The sequence below is a fragment of the Telmatherina bonti genome (genome assembly GCF_933228915.1).
Source record: "Telmatherina bonti genome assembly, chromosome: 8".
In the NCBI taxonomy this organism is placed as follows: Eukaryota; Metazoa; Chordata; class Actinopteri; order Atheriniformes; family Telmatherinidae; genus Telmatherina; species Telmatherina bonti.
This window is the reverse complement of record NC_136626.1, coordinates 12,666,470-12,690,460: the sequence shown is the minus strand read 5'-3', so window position 1 is coordinate 12,690,460 and position 23,991 is coordinate 12,666,470. Positions and strand designations below refer to the sequence as shown.

The window sequence follows — 23,991 nt, the reverse complement described above, 5'->3', positions numbered from 1 at the left end:
ATTTTCACATGGTGTTTAAGTGGAAACTGTGGACCAGTAACTTAAATAGCTGCATATGAAAGTGTGTACAAAAGACGCTTTACGCTGCTAAGAGAAGAGGAAGTGTGCAAAGTACCTGTATGAGTATCACTGGGTGATTTCACTTGAAATAAAATGGATAATGATACAGGAAGGAAGAACTTGCCTTTGTCTCTTGAGACAACTAGTTTAGTTTGCAATGTTGTTATGAGTGAAAGGTTTTGTTTTTACAAACAAATGCAAAAAGTCATGGTATGTCTAGATGTTTGTACAGTAGACTTAATTATTTTCATATGTATTTTAGGCAAGGCAGGTTTTATTTGTATAGCACATTTAGTGTACTAGACCATTCAAAGTGCTTTACATGAACCATTAAAAGACTTACAGATGGTGTAAATCTGCTCTGGCGGTTATGACAGCTAATGAGAGCATAATACATAATTCCAAATTAGGAAATGTCTTCACTTCTACATGGTTGTCTGGTTGAATTGTTTTAATAGCAAAAGTTTTGATGTGCTCTGGACTAACAATCAATGTAAACACTTGATTTCATATGAAATATGAGAATTTTACTTATTTTTTTCACCTTCATAACTTAGTTTCTATTCATTTTTACATGTTTTACCGTACTTTTCATGTTTGTGGATTTGCAGTTGTGCTGCACAGCTGCAGTTAAGCCAGAGGAAATGGTTAGCATGTGGTGAAATAAGAGCTAGTCAGCAGTAGAAGTCCAGCTGCTGTCATTGTTCTGCTTCCTGTTTGTGAGTGTGAAAGTTTCAGGTTAAAGGTCATTCCACAGATGACTTTGTCACTTCCTGTCATTTTCTCACCTTCTTTTTATCTTTAGTGTTGCTTCTGTTGTTTCCTCCACTCTAAAAAGATGCATTGCTGTTTCCTGTCCATGTGTGACATTGTTTTATTGAGCACAAGTGAAGAAATATGCTTTATCATTATTCAGATCTTATAAGATGTGGAAGAAAAAAGGAGATGCATTTTCACATAAAACATTATTCTTCTGTCCACAGAAGCATACCCTGCACCGAGCAGTCCCACTGTCCTGGAGGAAGATAGTGTCCAGTTTAACAAACTATCGTACCTGGGTTGTACCTGGGTCAAAGCTCCTCGCAACGAGGCAGAGGCACAGAGAGCTATGGCGACCCTACGGGCTGAGAGTGCCATCCCCATTCCCATCACCCTGCATGTCCCCTGTGGTCCAGATGGCTCTGTGAGGTCAGACATTAAAGATTCTGTGAGGGTTCAAGGTGGACTGAAACATGACCTAGTTTAATATAACAGGCTGACTAATGAAAAGTTTGTTTGTTTAATGAAACTTGGATTACAGAAAAGAACACCTTGATAGCTGATACAGAAATATAAACGGCTTAATTTGCAGGATATTATTAGCTACAGTAAAGCCATTGAATGCAATGTATGACCATTATACAAACAAATTAGAATGCAATGTGTTTTTTTTTTTAGTTAAGGTGCCTGCAACCTTAAAAGCCTGTTAGCCAGCAGAAGGAAGATAAGTCACAGATGAGAGAGCTGACAGAAACTTCCCAGCTGTCCAGATTCACTTAATGAAAACGGAACATGAAATATTTAAGTGCTTCGCTGAGGAAATGAGACACTTGACTGAAAAAGTCGACATTTCTGCACTGATGAAATATTGATGGATGCCTTGCCTTTCTCGATTTAATGGAGGAGTGGTTTTAATGTAAAGTTAATGTCCTGTATTAAGTATAACCTTTAGCACTCTGAGCTTAATGTACAGTAACAGAAATGATGTATTCATTTACTGGTACACTGACTCTCTGTGTCACTCCTGTCAGAGTTGTGGACCAGGCCTCTGGAACAGAAATTGCCTCCTTCCCCATCTACAAGGTGTTGTTCTGCGCCCGTGGTCGAGACGGCTCGGTGGAAAGTGACTGTTTCTCCTTCACTGAGAGTTACAGAAGTTCAGAAGACTTCCAGATTCACGTTTTCTCCTGCCACATCAAAGAAGCAGTGAGTTGCATGGATTTATTCCACATCGCAGCACAGCAGCTCCTTATGGGTTTCATTTTTCAGTAAAGTCTTGGCATTTTATTAGCAGCTTGTTACACAACATCCAATGGACAACAAACCTCATGAGCTTTCACTGTGAACTGTCTCTGTTATCTAATGTCTAGTGTGTGTGTGTGTGTGTGTGTGTGTGTGTGCATATATATATATATATATATATATATATATATGTATATATATATATATATATATATATATATATATATATATATATATATATGTGTATATATATATATATATACACATATATATATATACATGTGAAGTTCATCATTATGACTTATTGTTTTGTTTTATTTTGTCTAAAGTGAAAATGCACTTTGTAAAACTCTTAATAGTAAAAATTAAGTAAAAGGAAAAAGAATAAAATGCTAAAGAGACTATTTAATGTTGACATGCATATTGTATTATTCTGAATTCCATTTAAATCAAGTTTAATTAGCTAATTAATGTCACTGCAGGAGCTGATGTAACACCAGGAGTGATGGCTTTGCAGAAACTACATAACAAATAAAAATATTGCTTCACCAATTTTTTTTCAACCTTTAATTTAACCAGGTAAAAAACCCATTGAGATCAGGATCTCTTTCACAAGGGTGACCTGGCCAAGAGGTCAGCAGCACAAGTCATATTTTTTTTTTTTATTTTATCCAACAGAGTCTTCAAATGAAGGACTGATTTCTGACTTTATATTTGACAAAACACATTTCACAACATTTTATGTTTTGGCATGTGACATGTATAATGATGGTAAGGTTCCCTGAGGCCTTACAGGTAGTTTCAACGTACTGACAGAATGAAACCAGCTGAGGGTGCTGTTGTCCCCCGTTTTTTTTTCTTTCTTTTCCACTTCTAGATACAATTTTGTTGATGTTCTATAGTATGTTGTGTAGCCATTCTTCTTTTTTGTTATTTACATATAATTAAAAATGAGCATTACAGACAACACTGACGCATTTACAAAAATATTCATCAGAGTGTACTGTCCCTGTTACATAAACAAATCAATAAAATAAAGCAAGTTTATCATATTGTTTTCATATTTATCTGTCAGGTGTGTATGTTTACTTCTGTTGCCTTCTTTTGTTCTTTTCCATTCAGGTCAGTCGTATTCTGTATAGTTTCTCGACAGCTTTTCGGCGTTCCTCACGGCCAACAGACCCTAAAGACACAATGCTGTCCAGTCCACCTGATAGTGATCTCTATACCTTCACCGTGTCACTGGAGATCAGAGAAGATGATGGCAAAGGCAACTTCAGGTATCTGGCACAAACATGCACACTCAAATGGTGCACAAATTCTCACACAGTTTCCTATGAAACGGACAATCTGCTCTACAGATCATTGTTGTACTGTCTTATCTGGTTGTGATTTTTCTCAATGTGCTGGTAATGGTCAAAAGGCCCAGTGGCTTGTGTGAAAGCATAAGTCAGGCCAGTTATATAAAAGCTTTCAGGAGAAGACCGGACAAAAGACTTAAATGTAAGCTTTGTCATGACAAAAGTGACAAAAGCTGCTCAGATTACAGCCGGTAAAACAAAAGGATCACAGTTTACACTAGGGGTGTCCAGCTCTAGTACTCCAGTGCAACAATCCTGCAGGTTTTCCATGTATCCCTGCTCCAACACATCTGACTCAAATGATTCAGTGATTGCACAGATCTTCATTGGCTGTTTGATCCATTTAACCCTTTAACCAGCAGGGCCCGCATCTTGGCCATTTCAAAGATGATGAAACAGTCAAACGTGTTTGTGTTGTGTTTGTGTGTTTTAAAATCTCAGAAGAGAGGTCTGTCAAAGCCTTTGTGGATAATAAACAGATACAGAATGTATATGTAATATTATATCAGAAAAGCTTTTGAGACCTTTATTACTGCCATAGCATAGCATTGACATCATATTTCAATACTACTGATGGACCGACAGGCGCAGTAGTGTTAAAATAAGAAACATCTAACAGATAGTTCAAGGTTTTATATAAAAAAATACATAAAAACGACTCATGGTGGAGCCCCGCTGGTTAAGGGGTTAATGGAAACCAGGAGTGCTTGAACAGGGATACATGGAAATCCTGCAGGACTGTGGCCATCAAGGACCAACTTCGGACACCCTTGGTTTATACTCTTAATTTTTAAAAGTCAGAAAGCAATCACATTCTCAGGTGACTTTTATCAACTTGTGTTTGTTTCCAAATGCAGCCCAGTGCCAAAGGACAGAGATAAGTTTTACTTCAAGCTGCGACAGGGTGTCCAGAAGAAGGTGGTGGTTACAGTACAACAGATATGCAACAAAGAGCTGGGAATTGAAAGGTGAGAAAACTCTACATAGTTTCATTCATTTTTTCCTGTAAAACTTTATAACAAACCTTAAGCCCAGGTTAAATCAAGAAATTTCATGCAATACATAAGATAGAGTAACACAACTACAAACTTTAAATCAATACCAGTCATGGCTAAACTATAGTCTCCACAACTTAAATGGCTGTAATATAATAAATGTTACATTATTTAAAGTCTCAACGTATTAGTTAGTTAGTTCAGTTTACTGAAGACACACATGGGTCCATTTTCTGCATCACTAAAAAAAAAAATCTGTACCTGGGATTTGTGGTAATAAATTGAAAAGAGAAATGTGCAGCTGCAACCCCTTAACTTGCACCATGCAGTTTCATTCTGTGTAAAATAATCTCATGGTATCAGGTTAGGCAGCTTTCAGCCTCATCTAGCTTTTCTGTAGTTTGACCCCAAACATGCAGTGCAGAGCGAGTCCTGAATCAACAAACTTTGCTGACAAATATCTTCATTTGTCAGTTTTTTCTGTTATAACAAGTCCAGTTTTTATATAATTAAAAAACAAAATACTATATGTTGACCTCTTGCTAACCTTTTATTGGACATCACTATTGCATTGATTCATTAAAGGTTTTGTATTTTTCCCCATTTTGTTTGTTCAGGAAGTAAATCTGTAACAGTGTGACTCAGTTTCACTTCTTAAACTTGGCCTTTGACTCTAAATTCCTTTCCTTATTTCGTTGTAGTTTTGGTTAATATTAGTGCATTATTAACTTCAACCATATGTTATTATTTGATATATGTTCTGACAAGAGAGGAAAAATGCAGATACTTCAACATCAAACCACAGAAGAGTTAAAATAAATAAAATAAATCTTTCAACAAGGGAACTTTAATTGTGCTGTAATCATGGACAACTTTATGTTGCCCAACCTTCATATGTTCAAATATTTGTGCAACACATAAAAACTAGGCCATTTCCCATTTTCATCCCCATACCTCTGCTGCGATCAGAGGGAGACAGACACCTGCCCTGGTGTGTATTTTTAGAGTCGGCGGAAACCCCTGTTGTGTTTAGAATAGGTTATTTTGAGCCAGTGTTTTATAACAGTTTATTAATATTCATGTTTTACTTTCAGTAGCCTTGGTCTTCCTCTTCAGATCCTTTGAAAGCCTGTTTGGATTTGCATCATGCATTGTGTGTGGATTCAGTACATTTTGTTGTTTTGTTTTGTTGTTTGTTGAGCAGCTGAATAGCCCCTGTGGCTGGAACGCCTGGTCTTTTGTTTTATGTTGACAGTTTTATACTTATGTTATTCAAATCTCACCTAAAACATAGCTTATGAAACACACTGCTAGAAAGAGACATTGTTGGTAAGAGGAATCCTGCTTTGTAAAGTGAGTAAAGCAAGGCAAGTTTATTTGTATGGCACCTTTCATGTACAAGACAATTCAAAGTGCTTTAAATGAAACATTAAAAGCATTACAGAAAAGCATAAAAGAAAATAAAAATGACAAAATCACCATAAAATCATAAATTATATTGAAATAATTAAAAGCAAAATTAGTTAAAAGTTACTGTGCAGATGTCATGCATAGGTGCATGAGAAAAGAAATGTTTTTAACCTGGATTTAAAAGTTTCAACATTTAGTGAAAGTACAAGACTTTGTGCATCAACAGTGGCCTAGATGTAAAGGTTTTCTTTTGTGCTGCAAATTAGAAACTGGAAAGCAGCGTTTTACATAAAGTTGAAGAGGATTAATCTGACCATTGTTGGATAATTTGGGCCATTTTATGAAGTTGAAAAAAGTCTCGCTTCACTATAATCATATGTATTGATAACCTGATGAAATATTTGGTTTGATCCTTTATGTGAATCTGAGTCATAGATGGACTTTTCTAATTCTCCTTTTAAACTCCTTATATATATATATATATATATATATATATATATATATATATATATATATATATATATATATATATATATATATATATTTATTTATCTTTATTTTACCAAGTAAAATCAGTTGAGAACAACTTCTCATCTACAATGACGACCTGGCAGCCGGATCCTGTACTTAACCTGATTGATGCTTTCCAACTTGCTTTTTTTTAATGGTTTATTTTCTTCTCTGTCAGATAACTTGTGCAAGCTGCAACTTAGCAGTGAAGTTAGTGATCTGTGGATATTCTCTCTTTTGTTTTCCTTCAAGGTGTTTTGGGATGCTGCTGAGCCCAGGACAGAAAGTCAGCAACAGTAACATGCATCTAGTAGACATGGTGAGAAAGACTCAATACAACACATTTTAGTGATGAATGCTTATAATTAACTGAGTAGAGCATGTGGTAATTATACTAATATGCTCTAGAATTATTATAAATTGGTATAGATTCTTATTTACCAAAGTCATGGTATTCCTAAGAACTTGAGTAGAAGGCAAATATGCTTCTTTTTGTCTCATAAAATTTAGGTTGCCTTTGTTTCAAGCTTTAAGAATCATTGTAAGTCATTTAAACCTGTCCTTTTGAATGATGGGATTAAATGGGCAAAAATGGAGTTAACCCACTATAAGACCACTCATTAGACTTTACATATTGCAATTGACCCTGTATACTTATAAAAACTATTCCAAGAAAATAAGACGGATAAACTCATTGACAGGAATCAATGGGCAAGAGCTCTGATGGAAAAGCCTACATCATCACAGGAACGTGGAACCCCAACATGGCAACCTTCCAGCCATTGAATGAAGACACACCTAAAGGTTAGGACAAATTACTCTCCGTACGCAGAATAGTTTGACTTGTTCCAGGTAGACTTATCACTTTATAATGTGATAGTTTCACGTTTTTACAATAAAACTATCACGTTATAACGTAATAAGGCCCAAACTTTTTTTTTATGAGGATGACAGCGCTATGCTTCCGTAATATCAAAATGTATCTGGAGAAATAAAAAACCAATAAAAGGTATACGTTACTTCAGAACCCTAAAGAAAAAGGTGGTTTAAATTGACCTAATATTAAGAAATATTATTGTGCATCACACTTAAAAGCTTTAAAAGTATGGATTGATACATAAGATGACAGGGGATGGAGGGAAATTGAGCAAAATTCTTGTGCTTTAGAATCACTGCCATTTGTAACAAAGAAAATTCAAAATAATTTGAAGATTACAAATGAATGGGTTAAAAAAAAAAAAGTTTAAAATATGGGCAATAGTTTAAAAAAATTAAAATGTCTGATTCAATATGCAGGGCCACTAAAATGGTTCTAATTCCTAATTTTATACTTTCAAAAGGAGGATTTGAGAAATAGAAATATATTGGACAAGTCTTTGGAAATGAGAATACAAAATCATTTGAACAATTAAAAAATTAATTTAATTTGACTGGAAAAGATTTTGTTAAATTTCTACAGATTAGAAACTTTTTGACCAAACATAAAGAATGGAAATATATTTGTAAAAGAGCACATTGTTTGGAAGATCTGTTAATGACTAACTTTGGTACCAATAAAAAGTTTATTTAAAAAATGTATAAGGCCATGCAAATGGAAATGGGCAACAACTGGGATATAAAAGACAAATGGAAGAAAGAAAGAAACCAAGAGAAAGTTGAGAAGAATCTTTTAAAGTGGGACATATAATGTCAAACTGTGTTCAATGGCGTGAGTTTGAGTGGAAATCGAAAATGCGGTACTTAATTGTGCCAACTAATATATTAAAATATCAGAAAGGATCTGAGTGGCTCTGGCCAGTTATGGGACAGTCCCAGAATGTGTGTGTATAGTCTCCTAATAATATAATATTGGTACAATGTAAGGAAAAAGATGAAAAGTATTTGTAAGGAAGAGCCCAGCCCCCCCCCCCCCCCCCCCAAAAAAAAAACAACCCTAAAACTTACTTAATTTTCAGATATATGCGTAAAAATGAGTTATATTTTACTTACAGTGATATTTCTAAATTGTGTTCTTTTTTATTTATTATTAATTTTTTATGTAGGTTTGTATGTATATGTGTAGGAATATGTATTTGTATATGTATAAATGTGTACATGTGGGTATAAAGGTATGTATGTGTTATATATCTTCAAATTAATTAAAAAAGAAAAAAAAAAGAAAAAAGAAATAGATCTGTGATTTCAACTCCCCATCCACTAGAGGGTGTGGCGTCCCCACAGAATACACGATGTTGTCTCTTCCCTGTCTCATCATAAAAACCAGAGATTAAGGGCAGGACCAATCCAAGTAGGCTCTATGAAAGAATCAAATTAAACTAAAATAAGTAAATATGGCATTTAAAAGAAAAGATGTATAGATAATAATTAAAGAGTTTTCTGTTTTAAAAGCTGCAAATGTGACATTTTAAAGTGTTCGGCTGGTGAATTTCCTCTGTAGCTGTTTTCATTTGACCACATGCTGAAATGTTCAGTTTTTAACTGAAGGCAGTAAGGAGATGTGTTTTATTATATGTTCATTGTTTTATAAATATAATTTGTTCTTTCATTTGTGTGATGTACAGTATGTTATGGAGAAAGAGAAAGATTCTTGTTTAAAAAACCCTACCATAACATTATTCTGTGTATTGTTTCATACTTTTGGATGTCCTCCAGATAAGCAGGTCTATATGACAGTGGCAGTGGACCTGGTGGTGACTGAAGTGGTGGAGCCAGTTCGCTTTCTGTTGGAAACTCTCGTCAGGGTCTATCCATCAAACGAACGCTTCTGGTACTTCAGTCGGAAGACCTTCTGTGAGACTTTCTACCTCAAACTCAGACAGGTAACTGTGACAAAACTTCAAGCTGCCCACTGTCATGCTTCAATTTAATAAAATATCCTTTTTGTTTTATGTGATATGAAGGTGTAAATGATCCACCAATTGTAAAAGGGTTGTGCCTTCCCATTGGTCAGCAGATAAGACATCTCAGTGGATCAGTCATGAGACAGTGATTTCTCTCTGGTTGGTTTGATACAATGACAGTTGCTTATTGGTAATTTCTAAAGGACTGGATTGGATATTGATGAAAGGAGATGTTCGGACTGAAATAGAGTTGTTTATTTCTTATATTTCGTAAGCTTGTTCTCCCGACTACTCTCCTTCCCCTCCCGCAGCGCATACCTGATAGCCACACCCTGCATTTAAATAGCGTGTTAGGACTAAAATACAAAGTAGTGAAGAAGAAACTCAGAAGGCAAACATGGCTGAGAAAATGGGGGAAGGATTTCCCCGACCCGGTTCGGTTTATTAGCCTCCTCCTGTTAAACAGCAGAGAAAGAGAAAATTGTTGAGGGGAAAAAGCTGCAAATAAAAAAGCCTTGGTTTAGTTCCACGCAAGGAAATAAACCACAGAGGGAGGAGCCAAGACAGGATGGCACTTAGAAATCTTGCTAGCTCCTCAACATTACCTACCCCACCTTTAAAGCAAAATGTAACTGTCACCAAATGTTTCAGGCTGGAAAAAATAAGTTTTGAAGTGTGGTTTCTCTACCTCAGGATGTTACAGGGCAATAATGGAGGTTTAAGGTTGGAAAGTTATGTAGTGATGCTTTAAAGCAAGACTTGGCAATGATTTATTTATCTTAAAAGAAAGCTTTGGTATTTTTGTTAATGTATCTAATGGAACAAATGCCTTCCAACACATGTTTGCTTACATCAGGGGTCTCCAACTCAGATCCTCGCGAGTTTCAGTGTTTAGTGTGTGCTCTGACCCAAATCAATGGCTCATTAACAGGCAGGTGTAGAAGTTGACAAGAAATTGCTGGAGAACCTTTTTCTGCGAGTCAAGTGGGTTGTACCAGGGACACACCAAAACCTACAGGATGGTAGCTCAGAAGGACCAAAGTTGAAGACCTGGCTTAGAGAAATGAATAAAATGAAAAATACTTTATTTACCAAGAGGAAAATAGATTTTTCTTTATTTTTATTATTTTCCTTTTTTAAATGAAAAATACTGCTGTCACACTGTATTAGTCTTAAATCTTGAAAAAGATGTACTGTGCAGTAGGGCTCACAATTTTTTTTCAATTTGATTCCGATTTTTTGGGTGCCAATTTGATTTAAATTGCGATTCTCACAATTCTTCGACATTACTAATGCTTGTCATTTTTCTTGAGTTAAGTTAGGAAAAAACAACACAGTAGCCAGATCATCATTCTGCTGCTGTAATATCCAAGAAGACAAGTAAAAACTTTGGAACTGGCCTTTGGCAATAAAAGTGACAGACACATTGCTATTATTATCAATAAAATTTATGATGAACAATCATTCTAATTGGGTATATTGATGGGACTCAAGATAAGAATAAAAGGTTGTAACAACTTAAACATCAATTCTGAACCCAATCCAGTCTCTAGACCAGTGTTTCTGGGATGCAAGTTTTTGATGTTTCCATGCTTTAACACAGCTGACTGAGGGGAATGGCTCAGTTACAGGCTTGCAAAAACTTGATGAAGTGGTTCATTGATCCTCCTAATCCATAAAAACCCACTGGACATATAATACATACAGTTTCTGAAACATCTTGGAATCACTTTATGGTATAAACTTTACTCCAAATCCTGTGGGACACAATCTCATTTTTGTCCTCTACTTCACACCAGAAAGCAAAAGATTACACTAGAAAAAATTTGACATGTCACATTGTAATAAATAGTAAATGCCTCCTTTTTTATTGTCCATTTTGTTAAAGGGACAAATAAAAACCTCATATTTGAAAAAAATAATGTTTCATAGGTTGGATCTTAATGGGTTAATCTGGTGTGTTCAAATAGGGAAATATGCAAAACATGTAGGGCATAGGTCTTGAGGACCAGGACTGAGAAACACTGCTGTAGACAGGGAAGAGTGGTTAGACAACTAGGGAGATGGTTGGTGTGATGAAGAAGGTCAAGGGCAGTTTGTAAATGTGGCTGTATGACAGTGACCTGTCAAATGTTTTACACAAGAGAACCAAAGACCTAGCTGGCTCTTTCCATCTGTGCATCTTCCCCTATAGTCTTCATTTTTTTATAACCTGTTTCCTGTTATTGAGTGGGATTGATGTTCATCCTCGTAGTTCCTCCTTCCTTTAATCAAAACACACAACCCTTTGAAGTGCATGGTACATAATGAAATGTAGGTTTGGTACGCTCCAATCCTTATCTTAACATTACTCAATATTTCAGTTCTATCTAAAAATGAGTAATTTATTCTTCTCATTTATTTTGTGTCCTGTTACTACATAGTAGTTACATTGTACAAGTTGCATACTTTTTATTTATAGGCTAAAATATACAAAATACCTTTCTTGATTGTTCTAATGTGCTGTGGCACCAATTTTTTGCGACTTGATAAATGAACAAATGCATAAAAAGTACACATTCACTCACCCACCGCCAACAAAAACAGCAAATGCAGGTGCTTGAAAATATGGTTGAGGCATTTGTCTCTTCTCCCCTGTTAAAAAGCAGATTTTTTCCTTAGGCCAAGGGGACCTGGCGAAGCAGTGAAGTGTGTGGAAGCTTTGGATTGTGGACACTAATAAGAGGCTCTGTCTCATTATTTGCGTGTGGGTAATTAACAGCAGCGCTTTGACTCGTTCGCCTGATTGCCTCTCGAGTTATCTCCTCAGTAAATGGCAGAGTGTTGGACTGGTGCTGTGGTTCTGAGCTAATTAAATGATAATATTGTGTGGTGGTTTCTGCTGAAGATGACAATCTAAGGTAAAATGCACACTTAAAATACACAATACAATCTTATTTAGGCAAAAACAGTCATTAGTGGTCTGAAGAACTTAATGTCAGAGCTAACTTTGAAGGTTTTTTTTTTGTTTGCCATCTAAATTTTTCCTTTCATGCCGTAGACTTGCTCATTTGTGTTGAATCCAAGTTTATTTTAACAACAACCTCTGTCAAATGTACAAAACTGTGCCAAAATCTTGAGCCACCTCCTCTTTTTATTAATACATTGACAGAAAGTGTTAACATGTACAAATGTTTTAAGGTAATGCGACATATAAGGTAAAATACCTTAAAAGTCAATTATATTTCAAGCCATTAGACCTAAAAGTCAACATTTGGTATGGTCACCTTTATACTGACCTATGCCAAGTTTTCAGTGAACAACTCTTCCATTTAACTTATGGCTTTATTCTTAAAGTGGAACTATTATGTGCATTTCAGGCTAATTTATTTTTATTTTCTGAGCCCAGAAGGGCTGGGATTGATCGAGTTATTGTCACAAATCACTTTATTTACTTCAGACCAACCCTCTCCGTAGGCTGTCAGATCAGCCTGTGGGCAAAACGAGTGGATTAAGACTCTTCCGCATTAAGCCCCGCCTCCCGCCACTGCACTACATCGGGAGCGTGCACCGCAACTGCTTTCGCCATCATTGTAACATATCTCATAAACAGAAGGATTAGGCTAATATGAACTCATTAAAAAAAACAAAATACAATGTCAACACATAGCAGACAGCCCTACATGTTGGAACCTGAATCAGACCCTGAAAATGAAGTGGAAAACAGCAACCCACAGCAACGAATGCAGCAGGATGTCTCTCTTTGGTAAACTCACCAGCCATCGTTGGAAATAACTTTATCCCACGTTTTCCACCCGCCTGATGTATTTGTACATGCCCTTGTTAACCAGTAGAAGGTGACCAATCACCGAACCTTATCCCCCGGGATGTCACAAGGATTTCCAAGTAGAAAGAACTCTCTAAAATGATGCGTTTTTCGTTGCCATGGAAACTGAACAGAGAGCGTGCTGGAACTCAAACTCAAACATGCGTTTAGGTGATAAAAAACGGTGCCGTTCACATGTCTGATAAGGATTCAACACTGTAACACTGTAGAAAGCTCAGAAAACTCCAAATACCACAATAGCACCCCTTTTAAAAAAAAAAAGCAGACACACTTATTAAATACCAATACCTTATTATCATGTAAAGTAGTATAACTGCATGTAATACAACATTCCTTTCAAATCATATTTATTTTGAACAATTTAGTATCTAGAGAAAGACAGGCTTTTGTGACCTGCCTGTGTGTGATATTCATAAAGATCTATTGAATTCTTGTGCATTTCATGCCTGTGTTTTGTTTTGTGTGACTCATCTTACACAGTAACATTTTGGGCGACAGTCAGTGCTTCTTCATATATCAACAAACAATGTTGGATTATCTTGTCTTTTTTAGTCTTCTCTTGTTTTGTTATTGTAAATCCACAGATGATGATGCCGTGATGGTACAGTAATCTTTCTCCTGCCCGTATTTCTGTTCCTGTTTTATTACTGTTAATAATTCATCATGCCGGTTAACTATTCGCTGGCAGCGGCCAGTGAAAAACAAATTATGTTACCTAAGCTTAAGTTCTGAAAATAGGCCAGGCTTGATATCTCTGCCCATTTGAGTTCTCAGCCCTGACTTGAGTTAGTCATTAGATGCCATGCGAGTGGGCGGATCAATACAGCTCATTGATCCATTCTCCCAGGTGCAGGAGAGAGGCAACTGCACTAAAGTAATTGAATAAACCAGAAATAAACATCAGTTGCGTATGACACAGAAGGTCAAGTCTGATGGTATCTTAGTTCTCTCTTGTGTTTCTTTAGTCTTTTTAAGAAGTATTTTAGGTCTGACTATAAATGTACAGAAAATAAATGTACTTTTGTTATATCTTATTATCTTTCACTGTGTACTTTGCAGATAGTTGTTTGTGGAAACTCTTGGTTTGTTAGTTCATTGTTCACCACTGCTTTCATCAGTTCATGGTCAAAGAGATGCCTTACGCTGCAAACTCTTGTAACCCCACTGCTAATTGCACTTGTAATACTTGAAGATTGTGACATTTGCCGTCTTGAGTTTGGCCATTAACCATCATCCCATACTGACACTCATGCATACTTTCTGTGAGGTTACTTTTTTGTCCAGGACATATGGGAGGGAAAACTGTTTTAGTTGGAGGAAGTCAGTTCAGGGATGGGACTTTTCAAGGTTGTAAAGAAGCACTTTTCCTTTTGTTGGATTTGGGTTTGTGTTAATTCCATGGTCTTGCAAATGTTTTGTGGATCACTCTTCAGGTTCTAATCAGAGCTTCGTGCATGTGTATACACATAAAAAAAAAATAAAAAAAAAATTCTCATATGAGAATAAACTTGAATTTGAAATCAAACATGAGTATTAGTCATTTTGACATGTTTTTTTTCTTAAAAAACAAAAAACAACAAAAAAAAAAAACTTGTTTCCCTTGTATCATAAAGTTATGCCTTTCTATACTACAGGTACCAGATAGAGTGGGTCAGACTGATGCTGTGTATGAGGTAGTGAGTCTTCAAAGGGAAGCAGAAAGAAACAATGAAGGAAAAAGACTACTTGTCTCACCCAATGAAGAAGAGGAGGCTGAAGGTAAGGGTGACTCATTCGTTCTTTTTCTTCAAGGTTGTTAAATTTCTTCTGAGCTCAATAGTACTTCAAGCTACGTACGCCTTACACAACAGAGAGGTCAGAATTTCTCTGAGTACACCTGGCAGTGCGGCATACTTATTGGTTAGAAAATCATCACCCCAAATATGCACAAAGAGCTGATTTGCCAGTACGCCGTGGTGCGGTATATATTCAACAATCCTTTATTTAAAGGAGATCTTTTTTCCAGATGAGCAACCTGAAAAAGATAATAGCAACACACACATATTCTGTGTCCTTCCTTCAAGCAAGACTTGGTCACAAACAAATGATATTGTCTTTGTTGACAGGCATTCATCCAAAAAGAAGCTAAATACTCTTGGGCATGTAAACTCTGGCAAGGATGTGTATGTGGAAATGTATGTGTTTGACTCTGCAGGCCACATGTGTTGCACTGTGCACAGCAATGAGCTGCAGGGACTTTCTCGAGGGTTTTGGTTAGTTATTTGTGTGATAATGCATGCTTGTGTGTGTGGTTGTGTGTCAAGCTGAGCACAGTCCAATCCTGGCTGATAGCACTACAGCACTGCAGTGCAAAACACCATCAAACAGTTTGCACACACCCTTTTCTGCTAAAGTAAACGGCCGTCTTCAGTCAGTGACACCAGTCTACAATGGTTTATTTTCTTTTGTCACAATTTTTTCCACAAGTATCTTAATACTACTTGTTTTTTTCTGTTTGTTTTTTGTTTTGTTCCTTGTCCCTGGTGCAAACAGTCAATCTTATATGAACTCTCCGTAGTCTGAACAAAATGCTTTTTAACTTTGTGTCTTCATAAAGTTAGTGAATCTATAAACCTGACCCAGTTACAACACAAGCCACAGCAGAGTGGATATTTTACCTTCAGTAACGGCAGCATTGCCAAAAAGGATGGAGGCAAAACAGCAGTAATATTAAGAACCCCTGCTAGACTCTAGTGGTTCCCAAACATGACCCACTTTCAGCCCACTAATATAAACAGGGCTGGCATTTCCACCTCAGCACTGCCTGAGTAGAGCAGGTGTCTCCTGGCTGCAGTTCAGATTGCATGTCTCATGGTAATACTGGTTTGGATAAAGGTGTTTATTAAGCGGATGTGTGTGTGTGTGTGTGTGTGTGTAAGTGTGTGCATACGTACACATTCCTGCATAGCCATACCAGATGGTCCCCTTCCAGGTTTAATAGGTTTGTGGAATTTAACTTTAGTGTGGCTAAATTAATCTGAGTTGAGATCATCTAATGGATTCAGAGTTTTTCATGAAAAGCATAACAACATTGCCTTCCAGAAAACATACAGGTTTATCAGTCCTGCCAAAGGGTTTTTAAACTTTCTTTACTGAATCTTAATCCTGCAAGTTTAAAAGTGATTTAAAAACCCTAAAAATTAAAATCTTTTTTCATTTAGTTTGACTTGAATGAATAAAATAGTTTTTGTGAAAATGTTATTGAAGAAAGTGACGCATCTTCACAGTTTTTGTTGCATTGTGGTTCATTCTCGTTGCTTGAGCAATTTTCTACTTGTTGACCTTGAAGTGCAAAATGGATCTGCAGAACAGGAGACAAAATTGATTAAAAAAAACCCAAAAAAAAAAAAACCGCTTATCTACCAACTCTACTAAAATTCACGAGTCCTTCGCAGAGGTTGAGCTCTTTCGGTTGGCACTGTGAGGAGCTATCCAGAGCCATATTCTGTAACACCACTCTCCTTCCCAGAGCTGAAAATTGGATGTGCTGAGGGCTGTGAAGCTGGAGGTCAGTCTCATTGTGTTCAGAAATGAATGCACTCCCAGCGTAGATGCCACAGGCTGGGTACACACATTCAATTCATGTGAATATTTGTTTTTTTGATTGAAGTTGCAGTGTAAAGTAACCCTGGCAGTGGCATTTTCTTTCTATTTGTTTACTTTTTTCTTTCATGGCATGCTCTGTTTCCTTTTTTCCTTAAAGCTTTACACAAATACACACTACAGACAAATATTCTTTGTTCATTTTTAATATAAAGTACATTCAAGCAGACTGAGATTGCAAATATACTTACATCTGTATTCTCCCACCACTTTACTACAATCACTTTAGCTCTAGCAATCCTCCATTCCTGTGGAATACCTGCATAAAATGACAATTTCAGCTTCAATAAGAACACTGCTGTCAAATAAGAGGTAAAAAAAAGAAAAATAGGTAAAAAAAAAATACAAGATGGAGTATCTTTATGATACCAAGAGGGAATTACTGTTCGCTTTAACAAAACCAATCCACTAGTGGGTTCAACATCAAAGAGATCCCTTTTGAAAGTAATCCCACAGTAAATGTGTAGTCCCTCTGCAGATTAAAAGGTAATAGTAATGGCCTTCGTCTTCCCAGTTTCTTTCATCACCTGGTGAGTTGGCAGTGGCTTTGGACTCACGCTTCCTCGCCACGTGGCCTAAGCAAATCTAAGGACAGGGGCTGCAGCCTAACGCTTGGTCTGAAACATTTGAAAGACCTCATCAAGCATTTATAAAGACATAAAAAGCTCCTGCTGAGGCTGTGAGGGTGTGCAGGAGCCGCAGTGAATTGAGAATAGCTGAATGTCTTAACTTATTCCAAAATGTCAAGGCCTTGGTCTAAGTCTTCAGTGGGAGTGAATGATGGCTTTAAAGTCTCATAAAGGCTGCAGCTTTTGGGTTTTACTGTTGAGATTTCAGTGAAGCCAAGCAACGTATTCTGAGACGTTCTTAACCCTCGTTGTAACTCTCATGTTTTGCTTTTCTAAAACGTTGACTCAGCATCATTGGAGCTTTTAAACATGTTCAAAAGGACTACATCTATAACAGTAAACAAACAACTCATTAGGACTCTAGAAGCTTTCATTCATTTAGGGCAGTGGATGAAATGACAAAGTAACAGATCTTTACAGTACGATAGTTTATTTTATTTTATTCCTATTGTTCAATTCAGAATAACAGTACAGCAGTCTGAAAATAATCAGGTTGCAAAATCTTTATGATTTGAAATTTGCTTATCTGTATGTGTAAAAAAGGCTTTCATTAACAATCAAAAGAGTTCAGGTTTGTATTCATAAATGTTATTGCAAATGCTTTTTTAAAGTAACTAATTTCCTTTCAGAAGTTACTAATACCATTGGCTACCTTTATGTGCCTTTTATCCTCAACATTTTTTTTCACGTGGCATACATGCATGTAGCAGAGCTCCCCTGCAACAGAGCCGACCAGACACTTAGTCATTGCTTCTGCTTCTGAACACAAGTGGTTAGCAGCGCTGATTGCCTCTTGTCTGTCTGACAAACCAGCAGTCAGAAGAGTAGCAATAATAGAAGGTGTAGGCACTGCACAGGCACTCCTGCCTCCATTAACTGTGTGGGTTCAATATCAACAGGTTTTTAAATGCACAAAACACAGAAGAATAGCTTTAGATTGATTTATTATTTAGTATGTTACAGATATCATATGTTTATGAAATAATTGCCATTAGAGATGACCTTTCTCATACTTGCCACTATGATATTTTGTTTGCTTGCAATCTTCGTGAGTTTGGACATGTCACCAGTCAACATTAGTCATAATGCTTGAAATAAGTACTGATGATATTCTAAAAAGCCCAAACAGGAAAACCTCTGACTTTGACTATGTACTTACTTAAAATTAAATAAACAGAAAGAATAACATGGATAGTTTTGCATGGGTAGGAGTTTTATTCTCTGCTCCTGGAATGCTCATATGGGCAGAGGATTCAAATATTTAAGCCTCTATGTTTTTGTTAATGTTGGCATGTCTTGTGTCTTGCAGATAGTGATAGTGAGATTTCCAGTGGGACAGGAGATGTTTCCAAAGACTGTCCTGAGAAAATACTGGAGTCCTGGGGAGGGATCCTCAACAGATGGTAGGGCATCAAACAAGACTAAATGTTGCAGAAATAATAAGTTTAAATGGCATTTGCATGTGGACTAGATTAGCTTATATGCTCCATAGATCTGTGTCCTGCCAGACAATTATTTATTCTAAATGTGCCCAGAAGCAGGCAGAAAGTGAAAGGTGAAAGGCCAGTCATTTCATCTGCTTCAAAAATTGAGAAGACATAATCTCAACTCTTTTTGGCCTTTGTATCTAACTCAGTCATTTTGGTCCCCCGAGCAGATTTTACTATTGTTTTATGATTTTTTAATGGCTAATCTGTTATTTCCAAATAGACTTAATGCCAAATGCCATTTGTTGTTTTAAAGTCTCAGAAACCTTAGCTTTATCTGTTTTTCTTCTTATTGTATTTGTAGTTTTTATTCCTCAGTATACAATTGTATGTATTAACCATTATTTTATTTCAAATTGCTACAAAAAAAAACAGATGAGCTTCAATTGCTGCAAATCAGTTAATTACATTGTTATAACATAACTGTCCATTCTTAGACTTTATGGTTTCGCAGCGGCCACACAGCATTACATATAAACATTATTAACCTCATAAAAGCTGTGTCAGGTATCTTTCTTATATCAGACTGTTTACTTGATGTTGCATTAGCCAAATGAGGTTAGGTTTATTAGGAAATGGCTTTCATATGGCCCCTATAAATGCATCATGATGAGATTTCAAGCATCATTAAATAGAGCTGACTTTGTGCCTTCAAAAAAAGAATTATTATTTTTTTGTCTCATGAGAAAACACAGCTCTGTTATTAATATACCAGAATACTGTACCAGTTGTTGGAAAAGCTACACTGAATGTGGTGTTTAATGTAAAATGTACTACTATAATTAAAAATTTTAATAAATGAAAGATGAATTATGTGCTGAACTGACTACTATAGGCAAGGTTGTAGTTAGTAAAGTAGAGACACAATGTCTGGAAACAACTTTGCCACTTTACAGTGTTGTAAAGTTCTGTTCCTTGTGTTTTTGCTTATGCTTTGATGAATAAATGTGTTTTACTTATCCTCCCTACCTTTTACAGGGGGAAAATTTGTATTTAAAGATCATAAAAGGGTCATAGCGGGTTAAAGAACTGCAAAATTTCTGTCAAATGAATCCAGCTGTAGTCTGTTTTAATAAGAAGTTTTTTTTTGTTTTTTTTTTTGTCTGTGTTTGTGTGTTTATTAGGCACGGGAACCTGTCCACTCGTCCGAAGGGTTTGCCCTCATTGGTTCGCAGTGGCATTCCTGAACCACTCAGAGCTGAAGTCTGGCAGCTGCTGGCGGGTTGCCATGACAGCCATGACCTGCTTGAGCACTACCGCATCCTCATCACTAAGGTAAACGCTCACACTCACAAAGTATGATGGCCAGCCGCTTGAAAGAAGTTTAATCTCATGCAGAACTCTCCCTGGAAGTTTCAACATCTGCTCACATATATTCACACAGAATACATGTTAGCACATGAAAACAGGTCACAAAGATTTGTGACCTGAATGCAATTCATTCACTTGAGTTCAATGAATTGCTAAGGCTGTGGCAATGTGATGAACAAAATTAGAAAGTATTTTCCCATCATCTATAAACTTGGATAAACTTAGATTTAGCTGTGACATTTCCATGCTCTACTCTTCTGAATTATTACGACTCGTGTTGACCTTTCGACCTTGTGGTGAGCTTACAAGGATCCAAAGTGAATTTATAAGTATTAAGCTTTTGTCGGTGCAAGTGTTGATTTAACTGCAGCAGGGTGTTAATCACTTAAGCTCATATTTATCAAGATGTGGTATCTGATGTGTCTTGTTAAACTTTGAGAAAATTATGCCTTATTTTGAAGGACGAATGACTCAGTCTTTTTTTACCAACATGTACCTCTTTATATGCTCTAATGAATGTTCATTGGCCAACTGCACTAATCATGTTGGTCTGAAAACACTTGAAATTGAATTCAGAGATCTTGTTTTATCATTGAAACCTCATGCATGCAGCATTTGTTTAGGAGGCATTACTTTTTGAATGTCCAATTCTTTGTTTTATGGGAATTAGTGTGTGTGTGTTTGCAGACCACTGCCTTTCCCAGCATACATGTAATTTCAAAGAAATGTTGGCCGTGTGAAAGATTGATTAATATTAATTTCAATTAACTTAACCTTAGGTGAAGCTTTGTGTCAATTAAAGCAGGAAACCTTGGTTTACTTGTATTTTAGTGCAGTTTTTCCCAGAATGTAGGGAAAAAATCTTTCTTGGAAAATTACTCAGGAAATACATTTGTCATTCAAAATACAGGACAAATGCAAGACAGTTCTTGATGCAACTAAATCTGGATAATAGTTTTGGAACAAATGAAGTCCCTGTTGTGTGCCGTTGAACCGGTGTGTGCAAGCATTTTGTTTCAGCGAGATTACTTTTCAACTGCACGAGCTTCACACTGTTATTCTAAATAGAAAAATGCGCCTCTGGTCAAACTTCACAGATTACTGGTAATAGCGTTGTCAGTAGACAGGTAAGACAGAGTCATCGGTGTTATTTACAATGTCATTTTTTCCTCACATTTTTTCATCAAAATGACTTACATTTGTACAACCAGAATACGAAGTCATCTCATGAGATGCTACAATATAACTGGTTAATGCAGACATACATTACACCTGTTAAATTAAATAAATACAGCAATAATACGCCAGACACTTGCTTTAAATGCAATGAGGAACAGTGAATATTTATACACTATGTTTGGGAATGTAAAAAGAAATACTTAACTTTTGGAAAGAGGTGTTTAATAAAATCTGTATAATTTTATTAGTTAATGTTCCAATGGATCCAAAATTGATATTGCTGCATCGGTTTCCAATAAGTCTAAAATTGAGACTATATCAAAATAAATTATTAGATTTAGCAATAGTACAAGCAAAAAGGGCTATAGCTATTAACTAGAAAAGGGTTGGTACCTGGATAAAGCTAATAATTTCATGTAAATCAATGGAAATTATAACTTGAAAAATAGTAACTTTGTATGACCAGATTTGAAAACCGTTTAACATGTTTTTGGAAAAGTCGGATACCAAAGAATTTATTGAAGAAGAAAATGCTGAACAGGGTTTCCCAATACCAAGATAGATATAAGGGAATAGAATAAAATCTTAAAATCTCATGTTGTTTTTGTTGAATATATGTTTATAAATTACATAAATGTCATATATTGTTCTGTTATGTATGTATGTATGTATGTGTGTGTGTGTGTGTGTGTGTGTGTGTGTGTGTGTGTGTGTATATATATATATATATATATATATATATATATATATATATACTTAAGTGTATAAACAGTTACATGGTAAATGTAAAGTAGAGTGGGATTGTATATTGGGGGTGGAGGATTTAAGTTGAGATAAAAAAAAAAGGAAACTATGGAGCTCAAAATGTGTGACAAGTATATACATGTTGTTAGAAATAGAAAATAAAAATGATTTAGAAGTCATTTTAAGTATGGCCTCATGTAGTAACAGGTTGCAACAGCTTTGAGCTATTAGTGTTGAACGAAACGAAAGATTACTGTAGTGAAAGTCAGCTTTTGGAGTATTAGTTACACTGCTAGTACTTGTGACCTTTACTGCATGAGATTGTAACTTCATGCCATTTAGTCAGGTGGAAAATTAGCTATTTGCTAGGATAAGTGACAAACATTTTAAAACCCAGGAAATATCAATATTTTTGCTTAGTAGTTTGATATTTCAAAATGTCATTTTCATGCAATCTTTATGATTTGTTTTTGGAGACGTGAAATCTCCAGATGTGATGTGTATGTGTAGTAATTTTCTTCAAGTGCAGTGATCCATCCTAACAGGTGCAAGTTATATTAACTCTCAGCTGGAGATCCTTGCTTTTATTGACAGTCGGTACACCACACAGAAGCTGGTGAATCAGCCTTCCTGAGTCAGTAAGCAGAGGAAAGGGGGGTACACGTAGAGAGGACAGGATTTGGACTATGTTTATGGGTCCAAATCCTTGTGTTGATTGAGTTGTGAGAAGGAGAGAGGGAATCTGGGTAAACATCTAGATAGCTGGCAGTTTTGTCAGTTTTTTCCTCCTCTGCTGTATACTTCTTTCTTTCTCAATCATGGTCTTTCCTATTTTTGTCTGTTACATTAGGGCACTTTTTTTTTCCCTTCTTCATTTGTCCCGCTTGTTTATTCTCTGTCCATTTTCTTGTCTCCTTCATATGTTATTTTTCTCATAGTCTTGCTTTTTCTTTGCCTTCTATGCCATCTCTTGTTTTGGTTGACAGTTCCTTCCTCTGTATCTTGTCAGAGCCCTGATTCTTCGTACCTTTACCTACCTCTAACCCTCCTTCCTTTTCTCCTTCACTCTTGTTACATAAGACCAAAAGCCTCTGTAGTTGAGCTCATTTATTCTCATTCTACTGTCTTCACCACGCCCACATCTTCTGTCTTGCAGGAGTAGTGATGGTATTGATAGGCGGTAGGCAGAGCTATTAATAGCCTCACCAAATAAATGGAATTGAGGGAAGAAAGAGTAGGAAGAGTAAGAGGGAAGAGAGACAAATGGCAACAGTGAGGGCAATGTGGAACTGATTAATGTCGGTTGTCTTGGCTTAGTGGCAACATTAATGTTGATTGAATTCTAAGTAGGTGGATTGTCATTATTGTAAACGGGTTATTGGTGTTGGAATTCAGCATCATGTATCACCATGAATTCTGTGCTTTGGACACAGAGAAATATCTAACATCCTGAGAAACTCAGTGACAGTGACTGTATTTGACTAACACACTGCGCATTTCGCAGCATGTGGAGCAGTGTGGGATATCACAGATCATACTGGTCATGTTGAGTCATTTTACTTAGAGTAACAAATATACACCCCGTTACACACATCATGGCCTCAGGGCATGAGAGACATTCGCTCCTTGAGCTTTTTCTTGGTTGCTTCGGCACCGTGTTGAGGGTAAGGGTTTGGAGGCGAAGGGTGGGAGGGGTGGTTTGCTAGTGACATTTAAACAACCTTTTCGTGCCCCTAGAGCTGAACAAGCTCAAGGTGTGCTGCCACGCTTGAACCCACAGCTTAAAAAAGCTCTGCCAGCTATTTCTAGGCCTCTCTTTTAAAAACCAATCTTGCTTAAAGCACAGGTAGTGTGTTAACAGAGGTCAGGCTTTCTCCTCACGTTTGATGGCAGTAACCAGAGGCCTGGAACAGCAGCCCCCTCCATGAGACAGGTCTCATAGAACTTTAGATCATCATGTAGATTATTTTGTCTTCATTGTTAGTTCTTCTCTTCT

General features: G+C 36.4%; 1 protein-coding gene across 4 annotated transcripts in view; it reads left to right on the top strand.

Moving 5' to 3' along the window:
- rabgap1l (RAB GTPase activating protein 1-like) overlaps nucleotides 1–23,991 on the top strand; it is a 121,682-nt gene that overhangs the window by 9,053 nt on the left and 88,638 nt on the right. For all 4 annotated transcript variants that reach the window (XM_079244985.1, XM_079244988.1, XM_079244987.1 and 1 more), the window contains 10 exons: nucleotides 1,044–1,248; nucleotides 1,851–2,025; nucleotides 3,184–3,341; nucleotides 4,280–4,390; nucleotides 6,590–6,656; nucleotides 7,039–7,141; nucleotides 8,990–9,156; nucleotides 14,638–14,761; nucleotides 18,584–18,677; nucleotides 19,886–20,036. In XM_079244985.1, the coding sequence (XP_079101111.1) occupies nucleotides 1,044–1,248; nucleotides 1,851–2,025; nucleotides 3,184–3,341; nucleotides 4,280–4,390; nucleotides 6,590–6,656; nucleotides 7,039–7,141; nucleotides 8,990–9,156; nucleotides 14,638–14,761; nucleotides 18,584–18,677; nucleotides 19,886–20,036 (1,355 nt within the window). The remainder of the gene's footprint in view (nucleotides 1–1,043; nucleotides 1,249–1,850; nucleotides 2,026–3,183; nucleotides 3,342–4,279; nucleotides 4,391–6,589; nucleotides 6,657–7,038; nucleotides 7,142–8,989; nucleotides 9,157–14,637; nucleotides 14,762–18,583; nucleotides 18,678–19,885; nucleotides 20,037–23,991) is intronic.